We start from the raw sequence: 15679 nt of genomic DNA, 5'->3' as shown, positions 1-15679 counted from the left end.
TTTGTCCTTCAAAGAGTTAAGATTAAAAGATAAGAAACCATTTGTTATGCCTGTTGATTTTCATTTGAGTGGAGAGTGTTATTTTTTCCTGTTTTAAACTACACCTCTCAAAAATAGAAAAGGTTTACAAATCTTTGCAACTTCCTAAAAAGTGTTGACTCTGAGAAAAGTCTGTATAATGAGGACTCAGTCATGTGATATATGTAAATAATCACCAGGCTGTACTAGACATTTCAGACTAAAACACTTTTTATTCCCAATAATGAACCAGTTTATTTATTGGATTGATTCATTTTTTAAATTTATGTGTGTTTAATCTGAGTTCAATGTTGGTCAATCATTTATTGACATCAGTAGTAGTATTTTGCCCATAAATTAGTTATATAGTCATAGAAGTTTCTATTTTTGGACAGACTTTGGACAGACCAGGAAATGTTGATTAGCCTAAATGCAAAGTGGGTGACGTGTAGGGCATGAACTTTTTCTCTCCTATCTGTGTGTGCTTTGGTGTGTTTGTGTGTGTCAATACGCGTGTGTGTTGGTGAAACCAGAAAAGATAAAGGGGCATGTGAAAGCCTTGTTGAGCAGTCACTCCTGAGAGAACAGACCTCAGCGGACAGACAGAGAGACAGACGTCAGTGCAGTACAGGTAAGAGTTTCGTTTTTTAATTTGACTGGAAATATCGAATGATAATAAGCAAATGCTAAAAGAAACTTTCAGTGGAATTACCAAGAATTTTAAAACATGATTGGGAAAGGAATATTAATAGAATATAGCATGTATAGAAAAAGAAAGAATGGTATGAGATAGGTACCATTACCATTACCATTCATTTTAATCTCAGCTTTCCTGCCTAATGTATATTTCTAAGTAGTGTCAGATTATTGGCATCTTTTGGAAGTTATACTTTTGTAAATGAGTTGACATAAAAACACAGCTTCATTCAGAGAGTTGCTTGATATTTTGCTGCTCATCTCACTTTAACAAATGTGTAAAAACAAAAAAAAATCTGACTGTAAACAACACAAGAAACTGACCTTGTTAGCTGTTACATTTTTTACAGAACTGATATGGCAGCCATAAAAGTTCAGACTTTTGAAGCTGCGTAAAAATTACACCTATGCCTCATTTAATGACCTAAAGCATATGTTAACTGTTTTCAAAAGAACAAGTGCTTTTGCTGTCCTTGTGGAAACATTTTATTGCCCCTTGCAATAAGGAAACCGTATCCAAGCATATTCCCATGAACTGTTTGCGTCAGAAGTGCAATAAGGAAGAACAAGAGATCAGTAACTATAAACCTAAACTCATGTTTAGCACAGAGAACAGTGGGGGGGGAGTTGTGTAAGAATGAGGGCAAGAGTGTCACTCTGTGTTTTATGGTTCTTCTGGGCTACTTGGAACTACCAGGAAGTTGATAAGATACCCTGCTGTTACCATTAATCTCTTAATAGGGGCTGGTAAAGACAATATAACCTTAAATGACTTTTGTGACACCTTTTTGACTTGTTTTTCATACATTTGGTCCGATAAATGTAAATATGGATAGAGATTGATGTATAAAACTCACATAGTTTTACAATGTAGACACATCTACATCAGAGCACGAGGAAGTAAACTTCCCCCCTCTGTACCTCATGGAGTCTTATGTGTGAGGAGCGAGAATCATGTGTCTCAGATACACGCTTGATAATCCTTTAAATAACCTACAGGAGAGGAAAATTAGAAGGTGCGGATATGAACCTGAAACTTATTTCACACAGGAACTGAAACCCAGGGTTACGTCATCATGGAGCACATTTACAGGAGATTTAGACCCCTGGTTTCCCCTGCTGGTTACTCTTGTTAATGTATAACCAGAGCCATTTGACCCATGTTGGTGCTTGCTTTTCTTTGAACACTTCCCCATATGTACCATTTTCCTATCATGGCTAAGATGCAAATTAATCTAACGTCTCAACAAGCAAAAATAAGGAAGTGTGACCAGTTGTTTTCTAATGTTGTTGTTGCTGAACTTACATACCTCTTTCCTCTCTCCTCTACAGTGTGAGAAAAACTGACAAGATGTGTTGCTCCGGTTTTCTTAAAATGATGATGTTCATCTTTAATGGTGCCATCTTTGTAAGTGGAAGGAAGACAAACTGCAAATACTGTTTATTTAGCTCAGTTTGTGAAAACAGACTGGACAGCACACATCACAGTCACTAACATGTAACACAACATCCATAAAACTGTGTATTGAGCCTTTATTCAGCGATAGCTAAGATGGATGTATTGACATTTTGGTAAAAAGACAAACTCAGGGAGGATTTATCTTGCTTTCATGCTTCCTTTCTGAAGCCACAGATACCAAGCCCAGCTGTTGGGGGCTAAAAAACCCCTCTTGTTCAAAGTTCAAAATGGCTTTCAATGTGGCCTGCAAATAGAACTCATAAAGTTGTAAAATGATGTGTACAGAGGAGGCTGGTGCTCAAGCGGAAACCATATGGGACCATTGTTGCTAAGTAAAGGCAACATGAAAACCAAATGATCACTCGTTCTCCATCTGGCTTTCTACAGGGAAATGATAACACATGCCTTATATTTTATAACCCTACACTGAGGAACAATAGACAAGACAAAGGTGTTGCACTAGATCAGTGCTTCTCATCTTGTCAGGCCCCAGGACCGACCACCTCTTTAATCAAGATTAAGACCGGATTCCTGTTGTTATTCTGGACCGTGTCTGCAGACACAATGCTAAAAATGCTAACACTAATCATTCTGTATTATTCATAATAGTCTGCTGTTAAAATCCAGGAAATAACTGCTCCTTGAAAGAAAAAAAAATCTCAGCTTGTTTTTAAATATTTTTAAACAATTGACTTTAAAAGTTGTGAGGTGTTTTAGCTTGCCTGTAGTTTATCGGCTAAGCTAAGCTAAGTGTTATCCAAATATTTACAGCTCAGATAAGGACAGTGCCAGTCATCTCCATTAGGTACATAAAGTTTTGTATGCTAATTTAATCTGAAGAAAACATGACATTGCTAATGAACTTTTATGTGCCATGTAAAGTATGATACACTTAGCATTTCTGTATGTTACCAGCAGTAATTAGAAAACAAAAAACCTTTGATAACAATATTTTGTCATGTGTTAATATAATGTTAATTCATTCTCTCCTTTCCCATCATGCAGGCAGCAGGTGCTGCTATTTTAGGGGTTGGGATATGGGTGAAGGTGGACAGCAATTCCCTGCTGGGTATACTGGACAGTGTGGAAGGCGCTCCATCGGAGTTGTCTCAGCTTGTTTACGTCAGCTACCTGCTCATTGGGGTGGGTGCTGTACTGCTGATTATTGGCTTCCTGGGCTGTTGTGGAGCCATGAGAGAGAGCAAGTGTATGCTTCTGACGGTGAGTGATGACCTAAATAAAAAAAGAAATCTTCAAAATAAAGCCCCGCTTCAAGCTAGCTTGTGAAACATATGAAAAACATCTGTTTTTTTGCTCTGTGAGTAGCTGCCTCAGTTGGTTTCTTGGAGATTTAAAAAAATATCTTCAGTGAAAGTCACTCAAAACACATTTGAACTAAGTTAATTAAAAACAAATAGCCTGATTATTGAATTAAACAAATGGCAACTTTTAAAGACGCGAGTGCCAAAGGGCGCAAAACTGCAATTCCTTTGGTGTCCACATGAGGACACTTTTACAACCTGGTTGAACAAAAAAAAATTATACTGGTCTACATGGCCCATTTCTTTATCTATTCACACTGAATACAGGGTAATTCTTCTTACTTCTCTGTTTTTGATCATCGTAGGCTAAAAGTTATGTAGAATTTGGGTTGGGGCCGAGTTCATTGACAGGAGGGCATATTTGTTAAAGGCCCACCTCACCTCCACCTCTTTGCCTGTTGCTAGAATGACAGTAAGTTAGTTTGAGTCAGCATTTACAACATGATGACTGCCATCTTTGGGCTTCAGAAACCAACATGGGACACCACTGAAAGTGCATCTATGTTTTATACAGTCTATGGACTGAAAAAGTGGGTCTATTCAAACTAAAGAAAAAAATTGGATTATCAAGTAAAAGCAAAGACATTTATGTTTTTTTTATTTTATTTTGCTATGAAAGTTGGAGATTCTAAATGTTGAAATGATTGTAATTTCAAGAGAGAAAAACACGTTATCGTTCAACCATCCTACAAAAGTTGTTGTTCAAATGGATTCGTTTAGGTGCTATTGTGCATTATTTTCTACTTATTTTACCAACTGTGAAATGCCAGTTTCCAGACTTAATTTCACAGACACTGAAAACATTGCACTAACATATCAATATTTCTCCATATCCAGTTCTTCAGCATCGTGCTGATTATTTTCCTCATCGAGGTCGCAGGAGCCATAGTGCTGCTGGTCTTCAAGGATTTTGTAAGCACCTCTTTAAAGAATAAAGTGATCTATTTTATAACTGATGGGCCTATGCAACTAATATTTTTCATTCTGTCCTTTCAGGCCTACACAGTGCTTGAGAGTTTGGAGAATGAAGTCATAGACGACATTAGAAAGAATTATGGAGACAGTGAGGGTGTGACATCTATCTGGAACTCCACTATGGACCTGGTAATTTTTAATGTGTTTTACTGAATACTTCCTTCCAAAGAAATGCTCATTTTTATGGTCCAGTTACAATAATTTAATGTCTTGAACATGTACATCCTTGGAAACACAGCTAGGACACACTGTTTTTTAGATCAATGTTCATAAACTTTGCGGTCTACTTCTCTCCTATAGCAGTTAAGATAAAGCTGCTGAACTGCTTGTGTTTTACTGTCTTTCTTTGTAGTTCAAGTGCTGTGGATACAGGAACTACACCGATTTCGAAGGCTCTCCTTTTTACGTTGCGCATGGAAGCAATGTTTATCCATCCACATGCTGCAACGCCACCATCACGGATGGTGCTTGCAATACAAACGAAGCACATCTTTCGGTAAAAGGCCAAGATGCTTTTGGTTTTTAGCATTTAAGCAATTGAAATTATATATAATTACTATTAATTATTCTTTATCTCTGTTCTACTCTCTTAGAATATTGATGGCTGCTTTCACAAGCTGTTGCAGCTGATAGAGGACAATGCAGTCATCGTTGCAGCTGTGGCTCTAGGAATTGCTGCTCTTGAGGTAAAAAAAACAATGACAGCCTGGATTTTACGTATTTTTTCAGCTAAATGTCGAGAGGAAGGCTTTGTTTTTTGTTCATAGTTTTTTTGGTGGTGGAGGTATTTCAGAGAAAGAAAAAACAACAGTGAAGGTTTCAACCTTTTAGAGTACACTACCTGAACCCAAAGATGACACCTGTTGGAGAAATTGCTGTGTTCCATAATCTGTAGCCCCTAAATAAGACAACAAATATGATTCTGAGGAGCAGTCCTTTATAAATCAGCACGTTCTGATTTTTTTCTGTGAAAAATGCTCAATCAGATGTAACACTGGTGGGGAAACCTAAAGTGTTTTAGATGATATAGGTAGGTATCATTATTACATTTGTGTGCTTATGCCTGATAACAACAAGTTGTCAGAAATCACTTGGTTGACTTAAAGAATTAAAGAGAAAATGTTTAAGTGGTTTTTGAGACAATATGCCAGAACCAAAAAAAAACGCATACATAACACAGCAGGAATAAGTATAAAAGATGGTTCAACTGGCCTTTATGAATAACCACATTTAAATCTTTTGCAAAGCAAAAAGTCTTTGTCAACCATTTTCTAAAGCATCAAAAACCCACACAATATATTCCCCAGAGTTGAATGTACACAGTCAATGAGCTATCTCTCAAATGCTTTGAATTGTGTTTGTGCAATGTTATAATGAATTGTTGTCCCTACAGATTGCTGCCATGGTGGTTTCGATGGTCCTCTACAACAACATTGGCAATAAGGCATAGTGTTTCCTGATAACAGAACATCATTGTAATTGGTGGAGAAATTAGACATGGAAGCAACTTTTGATATACAAACCTTTTTTTTCCTGATTCAGAACTGACAGTTTAAAGTCATTTAATGTTCTACCTGCATTTATTGGCCTGTAGAGCATTAAGATCAAACATGGAGAGGGTGTAAATGAAGCGGAAGTTTTCTTAGTTTTAAGACTGTATATGTTAACATTTATATGTGATTTATTTATCTTAATAGAGCTGCTGTAAACTGTCATTGTGCTGATACATGAAGCCATGTGTAATGATGTACAGGGCAGAAAGGGACTATGTCGGTTGTTTATATTTCTTGTATTCACTGCCTTAAGTTAATGCATTTATTTTTTATATTTGATCAAATATTAGTAATAAATATCCCAATCTTAACTCCTCCTGGTTTCCTTATTTTCATTTTATATGTAATATGCATGTTTTCATTAAGTAGAAAGATTTTTTATATTGTAATGCACTCTGGTCTGATTTTTTTTGTATCAGAAATTTAACAATGTCAGATGATAACATAAGAATTATGTCACATACACTATATGGACAAAAGTATGTGGCCACACCTGTTTATTATTGAATTCAGGTGTTTCAATCAGACCTGTTGCCACACATGTATCAAATCAAGCACCTAGTCATGCAGTCTCCATTTGCAAACATTTATTACAAGCATGTTTTCACTTAAACTGAGTTCAAATAGTGCTTGAGTTTAGACATTTCATACCACACATTTCATTGACACTAGACTATATTGGTTCAAATTGGACAAGCAAGAGTTTACTGAGAGTTTTCTTCCCTTCCTAGCAACAAGCAGAAGTCCAGGTTATCCATTTACATTTAGTTGTTTATTAGGGGCCTGCACACAGTAAGAAGCTAAGAATCACTCATTTGGAACATACAGGGAGTATACACATTTTTTCCATTGCAAAATTGATAGTTTTCCTCATATTGAAAGCCGTTTAGCTCTGTTCAGGCTACTCTAATCATGCTGTAACATCCACACAGTTTCACCCACTGTTGGTGTATGGGACAACATAAAAGCAACCTTATTTTTAAAAAAGATAAACAACAGAAAATAAACATTTTCTTGATTTTGTTGCAGTAGGCTGTTAAACCACTTTTGAGTTTAAATCGAGAGTTGATCAGAGTTGACAATTTTAAGACCTTCAGAATAAAAACAAAGCTTATGTCATTACCCTCACATACGTGATGACATGCCAGTAAGGGTATGACATTTTATTGCGTCCAGCTAGGGCTCATAAAAAATTCACTCCAGTTGTTATTTTCAGTCTGACACACAACTGATTCAGTAGTACCAGCTAAACTAATGAAAGCATAAACGGTATGATAATTAGCAAAATTCAAAACACCTGGTGATGACGTCACTGAGACCGCTGATGAACACTGCTTGTAATTGGCCGGATTGTAAAACTCTGAGTTTGATTTATAGCAAAAAAAAAAAAAAAAAAAAACAAAAACTCTGCAGCTTTTAATGTTGGCGTCTACAAGTTTATAATGTGTTGGTTAAGTACAGATAATTCGAGTTAACCCGCTAGTTGTGGACCATGTTTGTCATTGACATGACACTAGGAAGAGAGACTGACGATGGTCGACAAGTACACGGAGCAATGAAGATGTTAACTGCTAATGTGGTGAGAAATCATGCTGGAAACTCAACAAATGGAGGATAAAGAGGAAGATTTTATGGATGGTGAAAAGGGAGACCGTCAGGCTGAGCAGAACTATGTGTGCTAAAACTGAGCTAGGCTATCGTTAGCTAGTAGCAGTCCGCTTCACGCTAGCATGTTTACTGTCAGATGAGTCTGCTTTATTTTAGACCTAGGCATTTTGGAGTTCACTACGTTTTACAGTAGATTTGTTTTGATTGTAGCCCAACTGTAAGTGTTTAATTTTATATGGCTCTAATGTCATTAATGCTCCATTTATTATTTATTAGTCAAAATTACATTATCATGCAGACATAACTCACGTTAGCACATGCATTTAGCTAGCATGTAAACTTGCAGAACTAATAGTTCATGACAGGATTTATGCTTTTATGCCCACCAGTGGACCTAATTGGTACCAAAGGTGGGCCGTGAGAGGTAATTTACATGACTAAAAATCACATGAATGAAAAGAAAGAAATCACATTTTAAACTGTAATAAAACAAAAAACTTGACTACCTGTTATTTATTTAAAGTGTCAAATACTAAAACAGCCATAGTCTGAAGTCATGTCACCTCTGGTCATTTATTTTGTCTGATGTATGCAACTGGTGTCATGTTTTTATTTCATTTGTTGATGTTGGACAAAGTGGTGACATTTTGTTAAACATTTTACTGTCATTTTCTTCCCTATTTTAAGAATTTACCAGTGCTCTCTGAGACATTAATGCTGGGCCACAGAATACGTTTACAGAGATAAATAGTACAGCAGAAAATTGAAGTCACTTTACAGATGCCTGATTTGAAACAAAACTCTTTGTAGTTGTTGTATTTTGTGATTCAACAAACTCTTTACACAATTTCTGAGTCTCATGTCATAGTTGAACAAAGGTTGAACATTTATCTTAACTTGAACTAATGCATTCCTTGATGTTAAGATTTAATTTTGTACTACTGGCCTTCAGTTTTTAATTTTTATACTAGTCAACCAGATGCTGCTACTTCTTCCCCATTCTTGGCATGCAATAAAATCACACTTTTTACTGTTTTTTAAAAGGATACCTTGCTGCTGAAATGTTAGTGTGCTACATTTGTTCAAAGGAACGGGTGTGAGTTTTTTAAAAATCTGACACTACAGAAAAACTAAAAATGCATGAATATCAGTGTTGCTGCCAATCATTATCTAATCTCAGAGCCTAATAGTAATAATAAGCAATACTAATTGGAATGTGTTTTTTGGATTTTTTTTTTTTTTCAATGAAAATCAGTGGGGTAATGGAACCGGACTTACATTTTAAAGGGTTAAAATTTCCAAAAATATAATTATTTGTTATGTATATTTCAGGCTGAGGTAGTTTTACAAGATTTACTTGTTTAAAGTTGAAAAACAAAAATTATGTATCATATTTTTACAGCAGTTTTAAGGAGGTGGCTGATTTCTGCCTGAAGGAACAAATTAAGTTGGATTTTAGAGGATCTCTTGAAGGTTTAAAAAGCTGCATGGGTAAATTAGCACATGTTGGCTCATTAACAGTTTGTTTTCTATTAGGATACAATATGTCTGTGCTTTTTCCACAACTTTTTTCCTCCTTCCCCATCTGGTTGAGAAATCTGTTGATGCACTTTTGATTTTTCAAAATCATGAGCTAAAGTTCAAGCTAATTGCACTAACTGGCTGTGGTCTCTTTTTTCCAAAGGACTACCGACGTTTTATGAGCACCTGCTGAGAAAGAACAGGAAGAAAGGGAGTTTATGACACTAATGTCTCACAGAGTTGGTGAGTTTTTCACATAAACCTGTCCAATGACGAACAAGCTGTTTTTGTTTCTCATGTTATCTATGACATCCCTCTATGGCTTGAGTTTTGGACACCTCTTTGGTGAACAGCTGCATCTTTGGCAACTCAGTCCTACATACAGGAGATGAAAGATTACACAGCAATAACAAACAATAGAAATGAACAGCTGTTGTACTGCAAAGGAATGAAAAGGTGAGCTGCTCAGTATGGTCCAGCTTTATGCTCAGAGCTGTAGTGATTTGCTCTGTGCTGTGTAAATTACATTGTAGGAGGTTAATTGCTGGTGATTTGTCACAAAACAGAGATGACAGATTAGTGTGTGTCAGCTTGTGTGTGAGGTTCAATGTGTGCTTACTGGTGTCTGCTGAAACAGCAGGTTGTCCTATCACGTGCCCTCTTAAAGATAGCCAGAGAGCCTCCTCAGTGGCGTCATTTTCTGGAAAAATTGTCTCTTTGTTATGATCATCATAAAACAGTTTGAACTGCAGTTAAAAGCATGTGATGAATCTGCGTCATGTTTTTATTCTCTGGGTTAGGTAATGTTAATGTCTGATTTTTGGAAGCACCCTTTTAAAAGTTAATTGAGATTATTGTTGGGCTCTCAAAATCAATATTTTTTCTGTACCATGTGTTTTTAAATACTACATTCTCCATTAGTTTAATGAACAATAATATTAAAAAAGCTTTAGGAAAAAATTCCATCAATTTCATAAGGTGTACTTAGAAAAAAAATGAACTAATCAGAAAGTTTCAAGCATACTCCTGCTAACAGTCTTAGTTGCAGTGTTTTTGTAAGGAGTTATTTTTGGGGCATTTGTGCTGTGTTTTTTTTTTCTGAATACAGCATATAGAATCAGAATTGGGGATGAGAGAGTGGGAAAAGAGCCACAGACAGGGCCCAAACACAGGCTGCCCACTTGGAGGAGAACACAACCTCCACACATGGGACACAACCTACCAGCAAAGCCAGTGGTTGTCAGCTGGTGGCTTGGGACCTAAAAGCTGGTTGTGGAACCCTTTTTCAGTGGATCAAGAGTGTGTGCCTGGAAAAAAGTCTTTAATGTACAGAAGCCTATAAGTGGACAAACTGGTACAGACACAATTTTTCTTATGCTGTAATAAAACAAAGTAATGAGTTATATTTTTATGTAGAAATAACAAAACTGATTTTAATCTTTTTATTTCACAAGATATCAACTAAAATGGACGTTATCCACATGAAAAAGAGTACATAAAAATGTATGCATGCATGTCCTCCAAAGGGCATCTGTATTGATTTGCTTTTGAAACATGTGTTTTGTGCTGTCTCCTTGTTCAACCCTGCATTTTGTTCAATCTAATATCCAAACTGCAACAACTTTCCTTCAATAATTTAAGTAGTTTTAATTTTAATTTGTGTCAGATTTTCTCATTAAGGAGGTGATGATGGGTCCTGAGGGCAGACCAGCTGAGAATAAGGTTGTGAAGATACTTTGATACTTTTTGATACTTCATGCTTCAAATGATAATATATCTGTTATTTCTATGTCTAAACAGGATGTAAAGTAACAAAGTTTTGAAGCGCCAAAAATGCAGTGAGCTGAGTAAAGGCTCATTTGTGCTCTATACTTGAAACAGATTTCATTGTCTGTTTTTCATCTGTTCCATGCACTTCCATGTATTTTGCTGAGCCCCTCAGCATCTAAAAAGAGATCACTCTCTACTCTTCATTGAGCTACACTTTAGTCAACTGTATTTTTTACTCCTTTGGCTGCTTTATACTTCACAAATAACTAAGCTGATGAGTCCAGAGTCTACAGCAAAGTCCCAGAGGAATGTTGCAGTTTCCATCATCTTTACTTCCTTTTACTCTGATATTATTTGATTACTGCATTTTATCAGAATATGCTGACTTTATTTCTCTTGGGTTTGTCAGCTGTCATAAAATAAAATCAACAATCCTGAGAGCATAGGAGCATTGACTTTTTGTGACTGACTTAACAGTTGCTTAATTGGGTTTCTCCTTTCTTAAAGAGTCCTAACACATCAACAACCGCTGGTTTGAGATGTGTTAACCTTGGGAAATGCTTCTGCAGAGTCATTAGGTTTTGTAAAAGTGTTTCTAAGGCTTTGAAATGTGAGAACAATATAGTCACCAGAATAATGTTATATTTGAAAAAAGTGATAAACATATCCTGTAAAGGAGTTTTGTTCTGAAAAATTTTAGCAGCCTCAGCTGTATGTAAAGAAGAGGCTGCTAAAACAGCAAGAGCGCCTGGATATACAGGGGAGATGATGCTTTGTAAAGTACGCCCTCTTGTGTAAAACACATGTATTGCAAACAAATGGATGCTATTGTCCCATAATATTACTGAACACATTCTCTCACATTCTGTAGTAGTCTTCAAATTTAAAACCTTTGAATTTTCACTTCAGAAAGATGGAAAATAGACCTCACAAGCCTGTGAGTAAATGTTTCAGGGCAGAAAGGCTAAGAAATTTTTTTGATTAAAGTCAACCCCTATCATTCCTCTGTGAATCTAAGTGGACCAGATTGTGTGCAGTGTGAAACAGATGTGGAAAAGGGTTTAGGAGTAAAAAGGGCCTCTCTACAAAATCTCTATGAGAAAGTTAAACACATTGGATTATTACCCCGTAAGTCAGCCCACCTTTCAGAAGCTGCTGTGTGATCAGGTCACGGCTGACAAAGCTCACTGAAGTCTAATGGTGTAATGATGGGACGACAAAGGGGTGGCTGTGGGAAAAATGGACAGGAGACGGCTTGTTTACGCAGAGAACATAAACTCGTTACCGATTTACAACCAGATGTAACAGGAAAAGCCGAGTGAGGGTTTTATTGAAGACAAGGGGCCATTTTCAGCACTCTCTGAATCTTTGCTAACATGTTTCCCCCTATGTCAAGGGCATAGACTACTTTTTTGATCATGAAGAGAATCATTTGGATAAAAACATGTACCAGGATTAAGTAGATCTTTTCCCACCTCTTAAAATTGCATCAATTAATGTAATGGTAACTAAGAGCTAACTTTAACTTCATTTGACTGCTTCAAAATGTTGCGAAATCATGACCATATCCTCAAGCCTTCTTCCAGAGTGTTAAATGTACACAGGCTGAGTGAAAAAGCATTACCTTTTACATGGCATCAGTCTTGCAATTTATTACTTTTATAATGTGTTTACAGTGAATGCTCATATTGCTATTACTATGAAATAATGTTTTAAAAGTGCATACATTGATAAAAATGATCTTTGTCCATATTATACTGGACTCCAAAGATCAAGCTCCTTTTTCATGACTACGCTTTAATGCTCAACTTGACACTGAAGTCTCCTTGGTCTGGCGACCATCCCCGAGGTGGAGTTATAGGCTTGGTGTGATGTCTGGCCTGGTGTGGGAAATGCAACACCTTCACTGCATTAAAACGCAGGTGAGAACTGACAGCTACTTATATAAAAGACTCTCTCTGTCATGCTTTCTGGACATTGACTGCAAGGTTGCCATTTGGAACCTTGGACCAAACCACCAAACAAATTTTTTTTGTTAATTTTGCTTATTTTGCTGTAACTTTCCTGCAGATTTGAAAAACAGCTGTAGCATTGCTATTTCTGCTTCAGTTCCCCTGTTTATTTTCAAGGATGGTCTGCTCTATCTCTCTTGTCTTTCTTTCATGTTGGACTCTGGCTCTGGCATTCCCTCACAGTTCTTTTTACAACTCTATGAAAGGATCAAGAGTTGATTTTGAATCATCAGGCAGCGGACCAGATGAACCTGTCCGGGGAATAGTGAAGGTGGTTAGGTTAGATCCTCGGTCTCTGGCCCAGTCAGGCTTTGTCAGACAAGGACTGACCCCCAGAAGAGCCCCTTCCCTTGGCTCCAGAATGCCCTTCCCTGCTTTCTTGGCTCAGGGGCGTCCAGGTCCTGCTCCAGCTGCTAAAACCCCAGTGAGTCCTCTCCACCACCTCAGTCCTAAAAACGGGATTGAACTGAAGAAGAGGCAGGGCCTGCAGATGTGGCAGAGAGTCATAAACAAAGGAGAGAAGACGTACCTACCAGTCAATCTAAAGGACACCAAACAGATGTGCACTGCTCTGCCTTTCACTCAGGTAAGAGGAAAATAATTTTATATCATGTCTATCACCTTGTATTTTTTTTCCTTTCTCTGCAAAACTCAAGTCTGTGCCATGCATGAACAATAGTGATTGATTAACTAAAATAGACTGTAAGGAACTGCTCATTATTACAGCCCTTTTTGGCTCTTGTGTGATGGTATCAAATAAATTCACAGCCACTTTCCTCTGGTTTGATGTTCATAGTAGGGGGTGCTGCAATAATGTTGTACTGTCCTGTCCAGGATGTAAGCCGTATAAATCATTGGCTTCTGTTGAATCATTGATTCACAGTTTCCAAATAGCCAGCAACTTGTTAGACAATTGCCAGTGAAAATTTAGAGGGAAATGTGTCAAATTTTATAACCTGCTATAGCAAGTCTGTCTGCTACTTTCAGACAGAAGACTGAAAGGAAAGGCCTAGATTTTTGTTTAATGTTGAATATTGAATGGATATTTTTCTAGCTTACTCAATGTTAGCTTGACTAATAGAGTAAGAAGTGACTTATTGTTACTGCGAGGAGATTTTTGCTGGTTCTAAAACAGAGCAAGATTGATACTGATCCTTCGTTATGATCTGCCAAAGCAAATGAGACCGTCTTTGAGATTATTAAAAATTTCTATTAAGTTAATTGTATGGTTGTGAAACCTGCTGCAGGTTATGTGTCAGACTAGAAATATAAGAGAGAATGCTGTTTAACCTTGGTCCCTCCAACATTTTGTCCTCCTGTGGTCAGTTGCACATTGACAATAATTGAACAGTAATTGAGCTTCTCTATATGAGAATGTGAATATCTTGTATGGTGTGGAAATAAAACAAACTACTGACTTTTGTATCTTCATTGTTAAATGAAATAGACAAAGCAGCTGTGATGTTTGACTTATTTCTGCTCTCTCCTCCCTGCAGCATGTGACAGCAGATGGATGCAGCACGGTAACTGTGCACAACAAGCTGTGTTTCGGTCAGTGCAGCTCCCTGTTTGTCCCGTCCGAAGGGGAGTTCACTGGACTGGGTGCTTCTGGGACACCTCATCACCGGGCTCCGTGCTCCCGCTGCGCCCCGTCTAAATCTCACACGGTGACCGTGCCTCTGCGCTGTGGAGCTGAGGTCAGGGAGAAGCGGCTGGTAGTGGTGGAGGAGTGCAAGTGTGAGACGGGCCGCGAGGAAAGAAGCGCTGAGGTTGCGGCTTTTACACATCTGTAATTCTGACAGCTGTTGTCAAAAAACGTGAAGCATTTCATCTGTGATTTTTTTGGAAGATATTGCTTTGAATATATTGACTTAAATCTTCAAATTCATGGAAAATAAGAAGGCAAATTTAGTTTTTTGAAAATACATTTGTATCTGTTTGTTTACGAATCTGAATGTGTTATTCAGATGATTATATTGTGGTGTTTTCTAACACTTCCTAATGACAAAAAGACCAGTATTTTGGTCAGGATGCAGTAGACAGCGCTGTCCATACTGAACTTGTGTTAATGTTGTAAAAGTTTAGATTAAACTTAAATGTTGTGATGTTGTCATTAAAATGTCCTATTTGTCTTAATTCCTCTGTCTGGCATTGTTAATGAGTTTTCTGCTAACACTTAGAATCACGAGTGCAATTTAGTTTGCATGCAAAGCTCGAGTAAAAACATGAAGAGCATTTGTTGTTTTTTTCTATCTACTCTGGTATTCAAGCGTTCAAGTGTCAGCTCCTATATTTTATTAAAAAGCCTTGTTCCACCGACTTTTGGCACGTAGCACTTACATCTGAAAGCACCAAACTAGAGAGCAAACGAGCTATTGAGCACGGGTACTTAGCAGTAAGCAAACATAATTGTTTCAGCATGGACCCCTGAATTATGTATAGGAACCACCTATTCTCATGCCCAATCTCTTTTCAGGGGAGTTGTGGGAATTTGAACATCCTTCTCTGCAGATGCACTTGAGCGGCTGAGCATGTGTGATTATGTGTGTATGTGCCTTTTTTCAGTTAGGACCCATAAAACCTATTATTCATTTATATCCTGGCACCTGGGCCTGGTAAAGTGAACTCATCCCACACAGCTCTACATACATTCCCAGAGGAGCATAAAGAAGGGGGCTCTTTACGTTGCCTTGGCATGCTGTCAAAGTGACTGTTTAGATGGCCATTTGCATTCACGTGGGCTTT

General features: G+C 37.4%; 2 protein-coding genes across 5 annotated transcripts; both read left to right on the top strand.

Moving 5' to 3' along the window:
* Nucleotides 1-543: 543 nt before the first annotated feature.
* On the top strand, nucleotides 544-6334 carry LOC121508591 (tetraspanin-1-like). The gene is made up of 8 exons (XM_041785542.1): nucleotides 544-649; nucleotides 2047-2122; nucleotides 3179-3394; nucleotides 4333-4407; nucleotides 4492-4599; nucleotides 4823-4966; nucleotides 5064-5156; nucleotides 5864-6334. Exons 2-8 carry the CDS (start codon nucleotides 2066-2068, stop codon nucleotides 5918-5920), a joined length of 750 nt encoding a protein of 249 aa, XP_041641476.1. The 5' UTR covers nucleotides 544-649; nucleotides 2047-2065; the 3' UTR covers nucleotides 5921-6334.
* A 977-nt stretch (nucleotides 6335-7311) lies between these two features.
* Nucleotides 7312-14981, top strand: dand5 (DAN domain family, member 5). 4 transcript variants are annotated; one of them, XM_041784965.1, is made up of 6 exons: nucleotides 7312-7602; nucleotides 9316-9395; nucleotides 10819-10874; nucleotides 12693-12844; nucleotides 13118-13520; nucleotides 14431-14981. In XM_041784965.1, exons 5-6 carry the CDS (start codon nucleotides 13134-13136, stop codon nucleotides 14725-14727), a joined length of 684 nt encoding a protein of 227 aa, XP_041640899.1. In that variant the 5' UTR covers nucleotides 7312-7602; nucleotides 9316-9395; nucleotides 10819-10874; nucleotides 12693-12844; nucleotides 13118-13133; the 3' UTR covers nucleotides 14728-14981. The 4 variants fall into 4 exon arrangements, with proteins under 4 accessions (XP_041640899.1, XP_041640900.1, XP_041640898.1 ...); XM_041784966.1 differs by lacking the exon at nucleotides 10819-10874 and having other exon boundaries at nucleotides 12744-12844; XM_041784964.1 differs by lacking the exon at nucleotides 10819-10874.
* The last annotated feature ends 698 nt before the right edge of the window (nucleotides 14982-15679 follow it).

Source organism: Cheilinus undulatus, linkage group 4, assembly GCF_018320785.1.
Source record: "Cheilinus undulatus linkage group 4, ASM1832078v1, whole genome shotgun sequence".
In the NCBI taxonomy this organism is placed as follows: Eukaryota; Metazoa; Chordata; class Actinopteri; order Labriformes; family Labridae; genus Cheilinus; species Cheilinus undulatus.
This window is presented reverse-complemented; position numbering and strand designations above follow the sequence as displayed.

What these genes read in the sequence shown, in the direction of transcription:
- LOC121508591 (XM_041785542.1), top strand. Translation starts at nt 2,066, where the DNA reads ATGTGTTGCTCCGGTTTTCTTAAAATGATGATGTTCATCTTTAATGGT. An exon ending in CAAACGAAGCACATCTTTCG is followed by an intron (nt 4,967 to 5,063) that starts GTAAAAGGCCAA and finishes CTACTCTCTTAG; the next exon opens with AATATTGATGGCTGCTTTCA. An exon ending in TAGGAATTGCTGCTCTTGAG is followed by an intron (nt 5,157 to 5,863) that starts GTAAAAAAAACA and finishes TTGTCCCTACAG; the next exon opens with ATTGCTGCCATGGTGGTTTC.
- dand5 (XM_041784963.1), top strand. Translation starts at nt 13,053, where the DNA reads ATGGTCTGCTCTATCTCTCTTGTCTTTCTTTCATGTTGGACTCTGGCT. An exon ending in CTGCTCTGCCTTTCACTCAG is followed by an intron (nt 13,521 to 14,430) that starts GTAAGAGGAAAA and finishes TCCTCCCTGCAG; the next exon opens with CATGTGACAGCAGATGGATG.